Below are 19,563 nucleotides of genomic sequence, written 5' to 3'. Positions count from 1 at the left end.
GTCTGGCTGCTCTCAGCACCACGAACTCCCCATGCTCATCTTCGGTGGGTCACGGAGCTGACTCCTGGAGTGAACACTGTGGAACCCCTGCCCAAGGACAGAACCACGGACGGTTGGGAGTGTCGGTCTAAGAAATACGGCAACCACTATTTTTAAGCTTTATGCTATCAAGTTAAGGAATTAATACAATTTGCAGAAATGCCTTAAAGAAGCAGATCCGATGTTAACATGATCTCAACTTTTTACCAACCTTTGAGCTCACAAAACAGCAAACACATTACTGAAGACATCATGTGTTATGTGCACCGCTTTTACGTAAAATGGCTAAGAACATCAACTCAGCTGAGCATTCAAACTGCCTGGGTTCAAATCCCAGCTGTACCCTTTAGTATTAAATAAACCTGTGGCCTCAGGCAAGGCACTTGAACTCTTCCTCAGTTTCCACACCTACAAAATGAAGATAGTAACAGCACCTGTCTCAACTGTCATGAAGATAAATAGGAGATAATCCATGGAAAGGGGTTATCATGGCACCTGGCGTACTGTAACTCCGAGAAATGTTCAGTGCTATGGTTGGTTTTATTACCATAGTTATTATCATTAACAAAGTTAACATAGTAAAAGGGTGCTGGGCAGGAACCTGAGACTCAGATGACCAGATGAAAGACCACCTCTCTGAACCCCCTCCTTGTTTAGCGGGGATGGCCACAAGGCCTCCCACCCTGGGCCGTGTGTGCTGTGGATGAGATGTCCGGTATACAGCATCTGCTCAACACACAACTGAGGTCCTTTCTAAGGATTCAGGTGATACAAGTGCATAACTAAACACACTGTGAAAATGCTAGGGAGGGAATAAACAGGTGCTATAATTACTGAGGAAGGAAGCAGAGACCTTCAAAGAGGGGTGGAAAGGAAATGCCCCTCGGTGGTGACACATGGTCTAAGGCCTGGGAAAGAAGGAGCTGGCCACAAAAAAAGCCCAGGGAAAGAACTAGAATGAAAGCTCAATGAGAAAAGGCATCTTCATCACTTCTCTTCACCACTCTATCCCCAGATGCTAGAAAATGCCCGGCACACAGCAGGCACACTGCTGAGTAGTGCTCAGTAACGACGAATAAAGAGCATTTCTGGCAAAGGGCACAATGGATGTAAAGGTCCTGGTTAGGTAAGCACCACCCTGGCGGGTCCACAAAGACCCAAAGGGAGGCCAGCAGGGCTGTAAGTGGAGACAGAGTGGCTGGACCGTGCTGGGTGGGTGGTAGGGGATAAGATGGGTGAGGGAGAGGAGACCAGAGGACAGAGGACTATCAGCCACAGTTTAAACACTAGGGATTATTCGTCTTTCAAAGAGATGCCAGAGATGAAGGGTTGGCAGACAGTGGTATGATCAGATTTATTTCATTAAAAGACCCCTCTGGCTGCTGTCGAGAGGATATTTTAGGGAAGCAAGAATGGAATCAGGGAGACCTTCTGAGGAGCCAATGTACCAGCTGAACAAGAGGTGCGTCGGAGGCTTCAACGCCAACAGCGGACTTGCTGATGGGCTGGGTCGTGAGGAGGAGGGGAATGGAGAACCGTGGAGTAATTCGCAGCTTTCTACTTTAACAAGCAACACATATCTGTGCTATTTACTGAGACGGGGACAACAGGGAAGGAACAGGCTGGGGAGAAGGAGAATAAAAATCACGAGTTCTGTTCTGAACTGGTTGGCCTGAGACGTCTTGCGAGAGAATGTCAACTAGGAAGCTGTTCACGTGAGGCTGCAACTCCGAGCAGGTGGTCCGTGACAGCGCTATAAAGTGCAAGTCATCTACAGGAAGACAGTACCCAAAGCCGAGGGGACAGGATGAAATAGTAAGCGATGGGTCTTTGTCAGGTAATAACAACCATGTAATCGATCATGCTTCTCTTCTGGCTGGGCTGCCAGAAAGTTCCAAACACAACATAAATCTTAGGGGAAAATTATCTTCTTAGAGATTCTGGATATGATAATCTACCCCTTTTACTTTTCTGCTTCTTTATGGTGTCTAGTCTTCTTTCATGCAAACTCTCAGTCTATGTACTATGAGAAGAGAGAAACGGAAGACACAAGGTAGTGTAGTGACATGACTGGGGGAGTCAGGGGGATTGGCTCCCACATTACCTTGAGAAGTCTCTGATCACAGACACGTTACTGTAACGTTATCTGGTGCTCTGTACCTCTCTCAACGACTCCAAGCTCCTCGAAAGCATGGACCCTCTTATTCGTCTTTGCATTGCTGTGAAAGGGACCAATGCCCAGCTCAAGAGTACGCAGGCAGTACACGTGTACTCCCAGCATCTGTCACGTATCTGTAAATGCAAGGGGCTGAGGCCTTGCTCCAGGCCTCGAAAGCTTAGTTCTAACTTGTTTTAAACATAGCACAGTGTGTGATTAAATACCAATAAGCAATGCGCACAAATGTTCGGTAAGTTTGGGTAAATCTTCAGGGCCTGGACTGGAAGACTTCAAGGAAGAAATAAAACAAAACCACAACTGAACTGGCTTTGGAAGATGCACAGTGTTTTGAGACGTGGAAGCTTATTTCAGAAAGCAGCCAAAGAACAGAGGCAGTGAGGAGCTATTCTGGCTGGAGGGAAAGAATTCTGGAAAAGTATAGGGGGAAGGGAGCCGGAAAAAACAGTGAAGGACACAGTGTGGACAGCCACTTCATGTTTGAGACTTTCAGGAAGTTATACATTTCTGAGAACTTCAAAGAGACATTTAAGGAAGATTGCACAAATTCAATGTGTAGAATGGAGAGGAAAGCAGAGAAACTATCAAGACTTAGTCTAGGCATAAGAGGCCACAGGTTCCAAAACATCAGAGTCCACCAAAACTTGGTGAGTGATGTGATATGGACAGAGAGAAAGAGATCATGAGATGATCATCGAGGCCTGAGACCCACTGGGTCAGGTTAGTAGTATGGTTAACAGAAACAGAGGCGGCAGGAGGAAGCGATTTTAGAAAAAGGTAATACCTTTAATTGTAGGCAGAGTAAGTTACAGAGGACAGCGGCCAGTGTGCCCAGGCTCCCCCCGCCCTCGCAGCACAATGTGTATGCAACCTGCTCAAGTCCTTGCAGGGAAAAATCTAAGTACTATCCTCACATAAACATAATGGAGACGTTCTTCTTTATATTACAATCTCTCCGTGGCTGCAAAAGCAAACTTGAATGGATAAAATCATAAACACAAAAATAAAAGAGGTGGCCAAAACGGTCTACTTCTACAAAGCACTGTGAGTTCACATTTAGATGTTCAAACAAATTACTCCTATGTGAAAAGATGCTCAGCATTGCTGAGCCGTGAGAGAACTGCAAATTAAAACCACAATCAGATACCGGTACACAACTATTAGAACGGCTAACAACATTTCTGTAATCTAATGATATAACAAATGGTGACAGGGCAGCAGAGCAACCGGAACTCTCGTACGCGCTGCAGAGGGGCACAACCACTTTGGAAAACAGTATGACAGTTCAACTTATTCAACTTATTCAACTTATACTTTCCCTATGACCTCACTCCCAGGTACCTACCCAAGAGAAACAAAAACATATGTCCCCATACAAATACGTACATGCAAATTTATAGCAGCTTTATTCATAACCATGAAAAACTGGAAACTCAAATGTATATCAACTAGGGAAGGGACAAACAAACAGCAGTACCTCCATACAATGGGATACTACTCAGTGACCAAAAGGAACAAACTCCTGGTACAGGCAAAAATATGAATGAATCTCAAAAGCATATTAAGTGAAATAAGCCAGGCACAAAATGCTGTATGATGTATGATTTCTATGATATTCTGGAAAAGGGAAAACTGTAAATATTCTGTATTTTGGTAATGGTGGTAGTCATAAACATTTGTCAAAACTCAAAAAAACGAACATTCACAAAGGGTGAATGTTCCTGTATCAAAATTACTCAACACACCTGACTTAAAAAAAAAAAAAAAAAAAGCTACAGCATTTTAGCATTGCTCAAAGACAACTGTTAAAGTGTAATATTATGATCTGTGACCACTCTGAAAAATTCTACACATTTCTTAACTAGCTAGAATACTACAAATGTCCTTAATGCTGAAAAGAAACAAACCTCATGCTTTTTCCCTCTTCAGGCCTCAAAACATTCCTATGCAAAGATGGGGTGTAAGGATGTTAGCGAGTGTGCAGAAGCTGCGTGAATGCGGGTTATTGAGACACTAATAAAGTGAGTCTTGTTTGCTGAACAGCTGTTGGCTCCATTGTCCTTTGGTCACACACAGAAAAGAAAAGCTGTTATGCTCATGGAATGTGACCTTCTCATTGGAGAGCTGTTACATCATGCCCAGAAACACTGCCCAAGAAATCCACTCTCACCATGCACCATGAAGAAAATGGTGAAAACAAAAACAATGACAGACCAAAGAAACTACATGCAAAGTCTGTGTATAAAATAAGCTGTGCTACTTAAAATCAGATCACTTGGAAGAAACATTTGTCGACATGGAATATTCCAGCGTTTCATTTTTATGAGTAATGTCTTGTCTCATCTTACTATCCTTAGCATATAACCTCGGAGTCCTTTTTTTTTTTTCTTTTCAAAAAGCATTTTGTATGATCAGGCCTTGATTACTAATTCCATACAATTACGGGAGTAATTACTTTTTGTATTATCAAATGCCTACCTGGGTACTTTGCCATTTTACAGTTTGGTCCTTTTTAAACCATTTTCACTTGGACAAGGGTTTTCAGATTCTTCTGATCATCACGCACAACAACACACACGTTATGTCACAACCCAGCACAGAGACGTGTGTGTACGTGCACAAGCAACACTCAGGTTTTACAAAATAAGGCCTATCCTTACCACGTAAGATGCTCTCTACTACTTCTTTTTGTATTAGTCTTTAAAATGCTGTCAAATACCCACACGATCTATACCATGACCCACCGTTTTCAAAACCACTGCCCCAGAAGACTTAAAAAAAAGAAAACATTTCATCATGTTTTAAAGACAGGCTTTTAAAAATTCATTTAATTATTTGTTTTGAAACACACGAGTGACCTTCCCTGAGGCTGACTCACAAGTCATCACACTCTGTTCCCCCCTGGGGACTCCCACGCCTGGCTGGGGTGAGCAGCAGACACGAAGGAAGGGACGGTAAGCTCCCTCCGCTGCCAGCCACTACATGTGGGTGGGGGAGGGCTCGGCCAAGTGCAGGTCCACAAACACTGGGGGTTGCTTTCCAGTCACACACATTGTTATTCCTTAACCACTATACACACTCACAGAATGAAATAAAACTCAACCAGGAAGAAAAAGAGTTTCAGGAGAGAAGAAAGTAAAACAAAGCTTTTCCTTAACATCTGTGGACTTCAGTCATGCCTGCCGTGCTTAGTTTCCAGTACCACGGATATCAGAACAAGTTTAAAAAGACTGAACTGGCATGTAAATCACATGCAGAAAATATTTTTAACTATCAACAATTTTGAGTTTTTAAACTGTCAGTCAATATTATATTCTGCTAATCCACATGGAAAATGGTGGGCATGTGTGATAATCAGAGAGAAATTTTACATGAAGATTGGAAAACTTACTTTTAAGGACTCCCACAAGGGAAACTGGACCAATGAGAAAGGAATCTGAAAAGAAAAAAAATAAAATAAACTAGGCAGAAAAGACCAGAGTATGCCTAGGATTACTATCATGAACCTATAATTATTATTTAGAAATCTTAGTTCATTTTGACTTTATGTATATAATAAAGCTAACATTAAATTTATACATACGGTAGACAGTTTTCAATTAAAAAAAAAAAGTTAAGCCACAACTGCCTGTAGAGTTCTACTAACTTTCTGAGCCCAAGGGACATAAAATGATGGTGTGAAACCCTTTTGAAACAGAAAGAGAAGCACAATACAGAGATCTGGCTACCGAAATGACAAAATAAATATTTCCTATCACAAGTAATAAAGACTTTAAAGACTTGACATTTTTCTGAAGAGCTAGAGCTGTCTACTCCTTAGCAGGCCAAGTGTTAGAGTTTAAAACAGAAACAGGGAGAAGGAGGGAGATGAAGGGGGAGAGGAAGGGAGAAGGATTAAGTGTGGGGGAGGAGGAGACAGTGGGGGGAGCAGGAAGAGGGAGAGGAGGAGGGGAAGGGAAGGAAAGAAGAGAAGGGAGAGCAAAGGAATGAAAAGGGAAAAAAGAAGGAGCAGAGAGGGAGGAAAGGACAGAGAAGGAGAGGGCAGGAGAGGGGGAGCCAGGGAGGAGTAAGGAAAGGACATACAGGGGAGGCACGGGAGGGATGCAGCAGGCAGGAAAGAGAAAAGAGGAGACACAGAGCCACTTACAAGAGGAGGGGACAGAGAATGGAAGAGCCATGTGGTGGTGGGAAAGGAGTGCAAGAGCACAAGGGGGCCTGAGGGCCGGCTGGTCCCCAGGGTAAGCCAAGAGAGGAGTCATCCGCAGTAGCCCAATGGGACGCTGAGGACAATCCGCACACTCAGGGCAGAGTACTTGCGGTCAGCTGGTTCACAGGAAGAGCTAGAATTACGGAGCACGTCTCCTGTCTCAGGCACTGTGCCGATGAGTACTTCCAGAGCTTTACTTCGTCCCTCTCAACAACCCTGTGCGACAGTGAGGTATGAGTCCTGTCCCCAGGCTACAGATGCAGAAGAGGGGCAGGGACGCTGTATAACTGGACTAAAGACACCCTGGAAAGGCCGGACAACCTGACGCCAGAGCCCTGTCCACTCCTCTACCTAGAAGACATCTAAGTGCATTTATCTGAACATAAACTCACCCCCAGTACAATCTATTTGCTTTCCATGACATCTTCTAAAATTTGAAAACAGAACCACACCTTCCTATTTCCTAAGACAAAAATACCTGAACTCCAGTCAACGCCACCCACTCGCCTCTGTGACATCCAGTCACTGGCCAAAAGGGCTACACTGGGGCGATGCTGCTCGGAGCAGGCCCCGGCCTCGTTCTCTGTATTCAGCTCGGCTGCCGGGAAGAGTAGAATACGGACTTCGGATGTATTCTTCAATGAATATGGTGTGCGTGTGCGCCAGAGGCCACGATTTCGAAGGCATTCATGGTATTTACCTTCACATGAATCAAGGGCACTAAATTACTTCTGAAGTATCTACACTGAATCACAAATTAAAAGTCTAGCATCATCTGTCTCACTCTGCTACAGCGAATGATGGTCCTGAGTTTGAGAGTGACAGAGAAGAAAAATCTGTCTTCCCTTCAGGCAGGAAATGGCAGTAAGAGAAAAACAATCAGTGACGATAGTCTAGTTTAGGCTGACAAAGTAGAATCTCAGAGAAGTTTGCTGTCCTCACAGTAGGCAGCACCCCACCCTGTATGCAAATTCCACAACAGGAGAGAAATTTAGTTTAGTGTTTTTGTCACCCAAATGTGAAAGCTTCGGACAAAAAGTCCATTCTGAAACTAAAGTTCAATTAAATTAACTATCTAAACCCTCCAAACTGACTGTATTATAGTTTTCTAAAAGGTTCTCTAAATTTCAAAAAAACAACGTACAGTATGTAATAAAATACCCAAGAAGACTAACAGGTACTAGGATTATAGATGACTTTCATTGTCTTCTTTGTACTCTCCCCTCCCAGATGTAAATTTATCGCATTTTAACAAGAATGTAAATATTTCATATTTATATGATTAAAAAGGGCCTTATAACTTCATGTAATGGTCCATGGTAACATTCTTTACTTCTTGATTAAAATAACCTGGGGCGCCTGGGTGGCATAGTCGGTGAAGCATCCAACTTTTGGTTTCACCTCAGGTCAGGATCTCAGGGGCCTGGGATCCAGCCCCGCATCAGGCTCCACACTCAGCAGGGAATCTGCTTGAGATTCTCTCTCTCCCTTTTCCACTGCCCCACCACCCCTGCCCCACCCCTAGTGGCATGCACTTGCTCTCTTTCTCTCTCAAATAAATAAATAAATCTTAAAAAATAAAAACATAAGTAAATATAAATAACCTATAAAACTTCATTGTATGTTATCTGCACTTTTTTAGTACTTAATAGTATTAGATTTTGAGTTCTGTACATGAACATTTTGCCCATTTTCCTCTATTAAAAGCTATTCATTAAACTGTTCCTTCAAATTTAAAGAAGTAACTTAAAAATCACACAGTTGGAATGGCCAAACTATTCCATGGGGTATTTATCTTAAAAAGTGAGCCGACAGTAAATCCCAACTTTACTCTCTAAAACGGGATTAACTGACAGTCTAAGTTAATTAAATGCACTATAAATGCTTAAAATAATTAAATTTATTTCTGGTTTCTGGTAGTGAAATATCCCTCATAAGATAAACTCCTGATGTGTAAAAATTTTTCAAATATTCTTCAAGTCAAAATCCTATTGAATGCTTTTTGTCATTTACAAGATGAAGAAACAATAATGAAAATGTGTTCCACACATGTGGAAGGAGTACTGCCAGCAAATATGGCTCCACAGCTAAAACAAACACTTCTCCCAACTTCTCCAGAACATGGGCCTGTCAAAGAGCTAGCTCCCGCCCCATGTCTGGTTTGGAGTTACATAACAGTGATGTTTCTTCAAAACGTGGAATTTTAAACCCCAAACAGATGTAAGCTGTTATTCTAAAATGTTTTATAGATGAAGAAAATGAATAGCTGCACTCAGAGGTCTTATATTCCAGAACACAACATACTCCTTTTATTGCACCAAAAGTTACAAAATGGCTCACTGTTGCGACCTTTTTAATGCCTCCATTTAAGACGTTTTGTTTGAATAAGGTTGTTACGACCCAGAGCACTAATAAGTGAGCAGCAGTAAACCCAGCTACCATCAAAGAGGCAGATGCAGAGGGGGAAAAACCTGCGAAAATTCAACATGGATTCCACTTAGTAATAAACATAGCAGTAATGCCGTACAAGAGTGCATGTGAGAATTCCATGCGAAGCAGATAAAAATTAAATATAGGTGTGGTGAGAGGGGGAATGAGTGTTGGGCAAACTAATGAAATAAAGAATTTACAAAATTACATTATGAACATGCTCTACCTCTCATTAACTATTGGACCAGACTCATCACTTGAAGCCAATCAATGCTTTTAACCCAGTGATCTTAAAACAAGTATCCATAACCTTATGGTCCTTAAAATATAATGAAGTGATTTATAACAAACCAAGGGGATATAAAGATATGATTTCTAAGGTATTATTTATCCATAAAATTCTATTTTTCAATGGACAAATCACATTAGAGTATCAACACTTTAAAAATAAGACTTGATCAGAAGCCGCAGTGAACACAATACTACCATGAATGCTCTAGGAAGCATAAGAACAAGAAAGTGTGTTTTAAAAGCTGTAAAACCTATTGTACCTTGGCAGAAATAACCCAAAACTCTCTAGCAATAAGACAAGAACAAAAAAAAACCTGGAAACTTTTTGCTAAGACCTCAAATTAGAAAGGGTTTGCAGTACAGCATGGGATTGGTAGGCGTGCATGGATATCCCACTGGGTCCAAGAACCAGCCCATTCCAATTTTCAAGAGACCCTACAAGTGACCCACAGAGACATCTCCTTTTTGTTGCATTACAGTGTCCACATTTCTGTGACTGATTTAGGGTTTTCCACTTTAGTGTTGCATCGGTAACAAAGCCGTTCTCCTCTGAAATCACTGTGCCTTTTCCCTTTCAACCCCGTGGTAACAAAGGACAAATCAAGTTGAAGACCTAAGAACCTTGTGCCCCCCAAGTGACTACTGTTCCAAAATTTAAATTAAACAAAAAAAGTGAGAGCCATTCAAAGCTGGTCTGCTAGCATTTGACAGGACAGAAAAGAATTCCAACAGTCAATATACACTGATTTTTCAATTGAACAACCATAATCCATTTATATGTACTGTACGCAGAGAACAGAACATCTACCTAACAAAGGAAATTAACCTAAAAGTTGGAAAAATTTACACTGAATTATTCCTTAGGTTCAGAAGAGAGATTAACAAGTCCTAAAATATCTTTCCAAAAAAAGCACAAAAGGGACAAAAGAGTATCAAAATCTAATACAGAAAAGGAAACGTTGTGTAAGTGATTTGACTCTTAGGCAAATCTTCTAGAACTCAGCCAGGAGTTCTGAGGATATCACCAATCACTAATTCCGTGTGCTAGGCACAGCAAGTCTTTAATAAATGTGAGCACTGAAGGTAATGATTACATTTTCTTTCTCCGCATTCTACAGAATCATCACAGTAATAGCGTCTGGGTGGAAGGTACTCTCAGGGTATCAAGGTACACGTGAGTGTGCCAGTCACAAAGCACCATTAGGTAGCGAAGATAACAGCAATGTCAAATTAGTCCATGGTCCACTACATTTCTGAAGTCCTAAAAACAAGTTCCACTGTTTTTACAAAGTGAAAAGTATATATATTTGATGCTACTAATGATAAAAAAAAAATCTCATCAAGATAAGAACACAAGATAACTTCCTCGATCTGATAAAGGACTCCTAAAAAATACATATAGCTAACACCGTTCTTCAGGGTGAAAGACTGAATGATTTCCTCTTAAGATCATCAAGGCAAAGGTATCTGTTCTCACTGCTATTCAACACTACACTGCAGGTGCTAGTCAGTGCAACCCAGAAAAAAAAAAAAAAAAAGAAGAAGAAAGAGAAAGAAAGAAAGAAAGAAAGAAAGAAAGAAAGAAAGAAAGAAAGAAAGAAAGAAAAGGAAAGAAAAGAAAGAAAAGGAAAGAAACGACAACAAAAGGAAACAAAAAGCACAGAAATTGGAAAGAAGCTGTCCTTATTCACAAATGACATGATTAGTCATGCTGAAAATTCTAAAGAATCTTAAGGAATCAATATGCCAAAAAAATCAATAAAATTCCTAATTACTAGCAGCAAATTATGAAAAACAAATGTTTAAAAAAATCTGCTTAAAGGTGAATTAAAATTCAATTTAGGAAAAAAGTTAACCGAAGACTCACAGGACCAAGGTACTAAAAGTGACCAAATGAGGCACCTGGGTAGCTCAGTGGGTTAAGCATCCAACTCTTGATTTTTGGCTCTGGTCATGATCTCAGGGTTGTGAGATCAAGTCCCACATCAGGCTCCACACTCAGTGGGAGTCGGCTTGAGATTCTCTCTCTCCCTCTCCCTCTCCCTCTGCCCCCACCCCCTGCTTGCACCCCCTTCCCTAAATAAATAAATAAAATCTGGAAAAAAAAAAAAAGATCCAGAATATATTTTTTAAAAAACTCTGATCGCTCAACATCAACAAAAACCTAATTTTTTAAATGGGCAAAGGATTTGAGTAGACATTTCTCATGAGAAGATATACAAATAGCCCACAACCATATGAAAAGATGTTCCATATTACTAATCATTAGAGAAATGCAAATCAAAACCACGGTGAAATATCACCTCAAATTCAGTAGGACATTACCAAAAAACTGAAAAAACACAAGAAAGGAACAAGTACGGACAAGGATATGGAGATTTGAAACCTTTGCGCGCTGTTGGTGCGAAGGTGCAATGATGCAGCCATTTGGAAGACAACACAGCAGTTCCTCAAAAAATTAAAAACAGAAGTATGTATGATCCAGCAATGCCACTACTGGGTATATACCCAAAAAGATTGACACTAAGGTCTCAGAGAAGTATCTGTATGTTCAAGTTCACAGCAGCATAATTCACAATAACCAAAAGGTGGAAGCAAGCTAAGTGTCCATCAATGAACAGATAAGACGTGTGTGTGCGTGTGTGTACAAATATGAGCCTTAAAAAGAAGGAGATTCTGACAAATGCTACAGAACGGATGAACCTTGGGGACATTATACTAAGTGAAATAAGCCAGTCACAAAAAGACAAATACTGTCTGATTCCACTGATGTGAAGAAACTAGAGTAGTGGAATCCATCAAAACAGAAAGTAGGATGGTGGTTGCCAGGAGACAGGGAGAAGAGGGAGATGGAGAGTTCTTATTTCATAAGTGCACAGTTTCAGTTCTGCAAGATGAAAGGAGTGTTGGAGCTCGGTTGCACAACAGTGTGAAAATACTTCACGCAACTGAACTGTATACCTAAAAATGTTTAAGATGATAAATGTTCATGTATTTTACCAAATTAAACTTTTTAAAAACTTTTTAAAGGCACTATTAATGAAAAGGCAAGCCACAGACTGAAAGAAAATATTCACAAAACGTATCTGACAACTTCTATTCAGAATATACAAGGAACTTTCAAACCTTATTAACTAAAAAGGGGGGGGGAGGAATTCAATTTTTAAAATGCACAGAAGACTTGCACAAGCACTTCACAAAGAAATATATACATAAATTGCTAACATAAGCACATGAAAAGGTATTCAACATCGTTAGTCATCAGGGAAATGCCAATTAAAACACACTGAGAAAAAAAGGTTGGTGGTTCCCGAAAAAGCTCAACACGGAATTACCATACGACGCAGCATTCTGTTCCCAGGTATACAGCCCAAATTACTGAACACAGGTCCTCAAACAGGTGCTTGTACACCAGTCTTCACCGCGGCATCATTCACTATAACCAAACCAAATCCAAGTGTCCATCAACAAATAAACCGGAAAAAAAAAAAAAATGGGTGTTAGCCCCACGATGGAGCATTATTGTGCCATAAAAAGGACTGAAATTCTGACAAAGGTGACAACATGGGTGAACCATGAAAACATCATACAAGGTGAAATAAGCCAGACACAAAAGGACAAATAATGTATCATTCCACTTATATGAAATACCTAAAATAGGCAAATTCAGAGAGACAGAAACGAGATTAGGGGTTACCAGGGGCTGGCGGGAGAAGGCAGTGGGGAGTTCTTACTCAAGGAGAACAGAGTTTCTGTCTGGGGTGATGCAAACATCTTGGGACCAGGTAATGGTGACAGTTGCATCAGCTTGGGAGTGATACTGAAGTATACACTTAATGTGGTTGAAGTGGCAAGTGTTATGTTTTGACTATTTTAGCACTGTTTAAAAACTATTCTTCAAAAAGTACACATTGACAAGCCACTGTACAACTGCTAATAGCTTGAAATCAGAAAGACCAACAAAACCATATAAGGGTAAGGATGTGCAGCAATCACAACTCTGTGTTGCTGGTAGGAACTTAAAATAGGACAATCACTTCCAAAAGGGATTTGCCACGTTATCGTTTGATCCAGAAATTCCATGCCTAGGGGCGCCTGGGTGGCACAGCGGTTAAGCGTCTGCCTTCGGCTCAGGGCGTGATCCTGGCGTTCTGGGATCGAGCCCCACATCAGGCTCTTCCACTATGAGCCTGTTTCTTCCTCTCCCACTCCCCCTGCTTGTGTTCCCTCTCTCGCTGGCTGTCTCTATCTCTGTCGAATAAATAAATAAAATCTTCAAAAAAAAAAAAAAGAAATTCCATGCCTAGGTATTTATCCAAGAGCAATGACAGTATATGTCCACAATTAAACTGTCATGAATGTCAGCACAGCTTTCATCACAATAGTTACTGTCCATCAACAAGAGAAAGGCTACAGAGAGTGTCATACAGTCAGAGTACTGGCAATAAAGTGGAAAAAACTATTGACACTTGCTATGACGTTAATGTTCCTCACACATGTCATGCTCAGCAAAGGAAGTCAGACATAAAAAGAGATCATATTGTGTGGCTGTTTTTACATAAAGTTCTAAGAAAAGGCAAAACCATCCCAGGTGGGAAGACTGACTGGGATGGAATACTAGAGAACATTCTAGGGTATGGAAATACTCAATATCATAACAGTGATGTGGGTTACATGAGTATATTCATCCTTCAAAAGTATACATCTATCATTTGTACATTTCAATGGATACAAATTTAATCTACAAATATACTATAAAAAATATGACTGTCATCCAAGTAAAGAGTGGGTGGTGATACAGATGAGTAAAAATGGTAGAATGCTGATACCTGTGGAAGCCCGGAGATGGGGACTTAGGCTTCATTGTACTATTCCATTTACCTTATGTTTTAATTTTCCCATAACAAAAAATGTGTATGGGTAAAGCATGATTACATTCTCATTCTTAAAATTCATACATAGAAGCCTAAAACACAAGGTCAAAGTGAGCTTCCCTACCTCCTTTTAACAAAAGTTAACTAACATTTGAGATATATCGTCTCATTTATCCCAACATACTTCATTTTAGTTTGGGTTTTTTCATTAAACATTAGTATACAGAGTTCTAAAATTTGATTTTCTTCTAAACAGTATCACGGAGATATTGCCATGTTCATTAAAATAGATCTGTCATTTCTGACCAATGCATAGTATTTCATAATATTTATCCCCTGGTGATTTATTTCTAATTTTTTCTCATAAAACACTATTTTTGTTTATTTAATATTTCTAATACATAGCAGATTCTAGACACAGAATTATAAATATATTATTTACAAATATATTATTTCTGAACAAACTTACAACAGCGGGCTTAGAAGATGAAGGCCCAACATTAACCCTTCATTAGCACAATCGTCCTTAAAAATGCCCAGGGTTAATATCCAGGTCTCTCAGAACAGAAAGAAATCATCTTTAAGGTATCAAGTTTAATTTACCAAATCTATCAAAATGAAAAAAATCATAAAATCACACTGGCTTCTACACTGCAAGTGATTCTAACACACCATTCCACACTGACTCCTTGCAAATGTTCAACACTTGCATAAAGATTGAATCCTGCTTCCAGAGGTCTGTAAACATTGTTTACGTGGTGGGATTATGGTATCAAGAATTACCGACGTGTGTATGACTAAGCAGAATGTAACTATGAGGTCACAAGTAGACAGAAGTTGTGCCCTACCTAAAAAGAGGAACTATTTTTGTCAGTTGGGATTCTCAAGAATCAAGTTAGAAATGCTTTTAAAAATTTTCCATTTAGTGCAAGAAAGTTAAAAAAATCTATCTTTATATAAATATACACACATACACATACATACGGATTCCTTCAGTGATGCATTTATTTTCATTAGCTTCTTTAATGAACCGTGCGGATCGCTCCACAATTCCTACAATGATCACTCAGCAATTAGTCTGATTTTTGCTAATGAAACCTGAACTCCTCTTCTGGTGTATAAGAAGCAAATGAAGACGCTCCTTTTCAGTCACAGAGTCATTTCCAATATGTTAAGCCGTGCTGATTTAAGCCTTCTAAGAAAACAGCCGGAGAGTAGCTGAGGGAGGTGCTTGAGACTCGGAAATTTCACAACCAGAATTCCTGTCAAGATGTTAAACTCTGGCACGGGGTCAGGAAACAGATGTTTTCGGTGGGAATTTGCATGCAACTTTAATCCCTTACAAAACATAATCAGGTTGTTCTTCAGATTTTTTCTGCAGCTGAGACCGGCATTCGCATGTATAGTCAGTCGGCTTTCCCGCCTATGACTCCATCCTGCCCTTTCAGCCAGCACGGCTTAGCTCTACTAGGAACGCGAAAAATGGGGGTGAGGAAAAGTTGTAATCAACCCCTCAAGCAGTCCTACAGCAGAAGGCAGATTATTTTGTTTATTATTCTACCAACTGTCCTTGTTAGCTGAGGCACACGCTTATTTACCCAGGTCTTCCCCATATCCGAAGCAATCTGTTTTTTGGTAATAAAGATGTTCTAATTGATGGTTTCCCAAACTCTAAAAAAAACAAATAAAATAAATAGGTAAAATTTAAAAGACCAGCCAAGAGCAATATCTTTTGGGCGCTTATGCAGAATTACAACCTGAGAAGAATCATAAAAAAATAAAAAGAGGTTTGCATAGTGGTTAGGCCATGTGGGTGGCTCACTTGCTCCCTTGCTGCCTCCCCCCCACTGACCTACCTTCCTCTCTCAGGACACTCCCCCACTCCCGCCTCCCCAGAATAATGCAGCGCTAGTAAAAGCATATTTGAAAGCAGCCCCAAGAACATAAAATGACAACAAGGAGGCTGAGCAGCAGCCTGTTTACAAAATGGTCAGAAGAGAGGAGGGGCTGCAGAACCGAAGAGAAGAGGATAGTAGCTTGCTAAGGGCGGGAAGGGAGAGGCGTCTGCTTTACTCCGCACTGCAACCCAGTGCTTGGCAGAACAGAGCGCTCAGTGACTACTTATCCCATTAGTGAATGGAGGAAAAGCAAAGGAACGGAAGAGACGGTAGGCAATAAGGCTGGTGGCAGAATTAGAGTCGAGTCCAGCGTTTCTAGATCATTGTTCAAACGAATACTCTTTCCTTCTACCATTATAGATTTACAAATATTTGTTAGAGCAATGTGCTGAGAGCTGATCAGTAAGGGAAAAAAAAGTGAGTACCAATCAGATGCTAAAAAGATAAAATACAAACACAGATCCCATTAATTTCATCTATTAGTCAGTTAAGTCAAAAGTCAGATAAATATGCATATACACATCCCAGGAAATAAAAGCTTTGCATGGCCACTCTATAAAAGTACCCCCAAATGTACCTCCAATGAACTCTTATTCACTCCTAACAGAAAACAGCATTCGAGCCCACATGGTGAGAACTATAAATCATCTACTTTGTACAATTAAAGAGAAGCCATGCTTCCAGAAGAGTAACTTTGGGTGGAGTTTAGGGCATCAGATAAATGACTGTCATAAACTGCCACAGGCCCTGCCCTCAGTTTTCTCGTTTCCTTATCCTCAGTTCTGTTACACGCGCTGCACCCTACTATGTAACTGTGAGCACTCTCCACAGGCACTTAGTGTTTGACCATAACCGCACTACTACTTTATGCGTGTGAGCCAATTAAGAGAATAATTAGGAGAGACAGGAAATAAACTGTAGGGTCCGGTACAGATTTTTTTTAAGTGAGGGATAAAAATAAATATTACCTAAAGGAGGAACAAGAAATTAGGCCAGATTTTATCCGCTAGCTGTGATGCATTACCAAAATGTCCCTCAAATCCCAGTGGGATACATCAATCAAACTTGTTCTTCCCATTCAGCTATAGGTTGGCTATGGCTGCCTTTAGGCTGTGGCTTTTGCTCCACGTGCCTTCTGATTCTAATCAGAAGGAACAAACCATAACTGAGACATGCCATTCTCAAGGCAAAAGGCAGAAACTGAGAGGAAGTTGTCATACCTCTGTTCAGAAATAGAATACGTCACTTCCACATTTGCTCCACTGACTAAAACAAGTCATAGTGCCAAGCCTAAGTGACAAGGAGACACTGCAAATCACCTGACAGGCGGGCAAGTATAATCCATCCTCTTAAAAGGAAAGAAGCAAAGAGTGGAGAACTATAATTTATCCCACAGATCTTCCAAATTCCATGTCTAATGCTTTTCTCATTAGAAAGTTGGTAAGTCTAGGCCAAAGCATACATCCACAACCATTAAGTGAATGATAAAATGAAAATCCAGGGCCAAAAAAGATTCCAGGAAGATGATGACGTGAACCTAACACCCCTACCATCCCTGTGTAACCCCCACTACCATTTTCAATTTCTCCATTGCAATAGATATAGGTGTGATGTCTGTGGATGGCTAAATGGAATTGAAGGCTTAGGTTCTTTGGCGTATAGAGGAAGAGCCTGGAATGTGTATCTGTAATTTTTCTAGGAGCTGGGCAAGTGCCCAGAGTCTAGCCTCTTGGAAACTTGGAATGACTGTAAACTAATGGTTCTAGAAAAAGCCTGGTCTGTGGAGATCTGATGACACTTGGGTGGGGGGAAGATCTCCCTGAATCATTTGAGACCAAGACCAGAACTGGGCCTTTAGGAGCTGACAAAGAAAATATGACAACACCTAACAAGCCTGAGCATCTGGAAAGACAGTTACCAATCAGGACAAAGGGAGCAAACCCACAACTAAAAAGAGCTGTTTGAAGAGTAAGAGGCCAATAATGGTCAGAAAAATAATAAGCTAACTGACGGAGATTTAACTACAGCAGAGAGAAGTCCTCCTGCATCTAAAAGCACAATTTTCCAAATAAACTATACAGCAGATTAAAAGAAGGAAAGAATGGATCGTGGCAAAAGTCCAAATATGTGGTCTGAAAGATCAAATGGAAAGAATAGCTCAAAGCAGCAAAAGAGAAATCATGATAGAAGAGATAAAAGACTTAGAGGACAGAACTAATGAGATGAACAGCAGTTCCTGCAGAAGAAAGATGAACAGACAGTAGTGAGGCAATAATAAAATACATAACAGAAGAGAATTTGCTTGGCCCAAAGAAAGACCTCAACCTGCAGATTAAAAGAGCTCACTTTATTCTAGATACAGACCTAGGCATAACTTAGTAAATGCCTGAACTCTGTAAGAAAAAAATTTACAAGCCCGCAGGTGGAAAGAACATATTCCTTCCAGAGGGGAAAGCTCAGGGAGCTACCGGACTTTCCCACCTGCAACATCAGAAGCGAGAGCAACAATTCTAACAACTACTGAGAGAAAAATGGATACCCAAACCCTACACTTGGCACCTGGCAAGAAACAGTGTAGATACTCAAAAATGTGCAGGGAAAAGGGGAAAGAAAAGGTAATCGTTAATGGAACAGAAATGTATAGTAGAAATTCCAAAGTAACAAATATAAAAAAAGAGAAAGAAATCCAAAATAAGTTAAACCAGCATAAATAAGAAAAGGGATAAGAAACAAGTTAAAACATAAAGCAAGTTAAAAGAAAAACTGTTTATACAACAGGCGAAGAAAGTAAATTATTCCATTAAAAGAAAGACCTAGCTATATTGTGATTAAAATAAATATTCTGTTTAAAATAAAACAAAATGATAAAGAAATGCTTAAAATAACAGGATAGAAATAAAAATTAGGTTTAAAGATTAAAATGAATACATGGGATTTTTTTTTTTCTTAAAGAACAGTAAGTAAGGGGCACTTGGGTGGCTCAGTGGGTTGAGTGTCCGACTCTTGGTTTTGGCTGAGGTCATGATCTCAAAGTCATGAGACCAAGCCCCACATGTGGCTCCAGGCTCAGCAGGGAATCTGCTTGAGATTATTCTTGCTCTCCTTCTCCCTTTGCCCCTCTCCCAATCTCTCTCTCTCAAACATTTTTTTTAAATGCCCGGAAATAAAGTCAATAAGAGGGGCATATATGACCTATAATATATAAACAAAACTATAAAATTCCATTAGATGACATCAAACAAGATCTGAAAAAATGTAGAAACCATACTGCATTCTTGTCAGTTCTCCTAAGCTTGATACAGAATTTAACTCTTCCGGTTATAAAGCTGTCTTTTTAAAAACTGTATACTGATCTTAACAATTATACAGAAGAATAAATGCCCATGCATAGCCAAGAATTTCTTTTGCCAAGAATATTTTTAAAAACAAGACCAGGGGCGCCTGGGTAGCGCAGTCGTTAAGCGTCTGCCTTCGGCTCAGGGCGTGATCTCGGCGTTCTGGGATCGAGTCCCACATCGGGCTCCTCTGCTGGGAGCCTGCTTCTTCCTCTCCCACTCCCCTGCTGTGTTCCCTCTCTCGCTGGCTGTCTCTCTGTCACATAAATAAATAAAATCTTTAAAAAAAAAATTAAAAAAAAAAAAAAAAAAA

The 19,563-nt window shown here is 40.3% G+C and overlaps 1 protein-coding gene across 8 annotated transcripts in view; it reads right to left on the bottom strand.

The window, feature by feature from the left end:
- Positions 1-19,563, bottom strand: part of SLC25A26 (solute carrier family 25 member 26) — a 128,377-nt gene that overhangs the window by 26,343 nt on the left and 82,471 nt on the right. For 7 of the 8 annotated variants that reach the window (XR_006409806.3, XM_026501195.4, XM_044384998.3 and 4 more), the window contains one exon: positions 5,607-5,651. The exons of the other annotated variant lie outside the window; for it this stretch is intronic. Coding sequence is in view for 6 of the 7 variants with exons in the window: in XM_026501195.4 (XP_026356980.1) it covers positions 5,607-5,651 (45 nt within the window). In the remaining variant the exon portion in view is untranslated. The remainder of the gene's footprint in view (positions 1-5,606; positions 5,652-19,563) is intronic. 8 annotated transcript variants of the gene reach the window in all.

The sequence above is a fragment of the Ursus arctos genome, unplaced genomic scaffold (genome assembly GCF_023065955.2).
Source record: "Ursus arctos isolate Adak ecotype North America unplaced genomic scaffold, UrsArc2.0 scaffold_14, whole genome shotgun sequence".
In the NCBI taxonomy this organism is placed as follows: domain Eukaryota; kingdom Metazoa; phylum Chordata; class Mammalia; order Carnivora; family Ursidae; genus Ursus; species Ursus arctos.
This window is presented reverse-complemented; position numbering and strand designations above follow the sequence as displayed.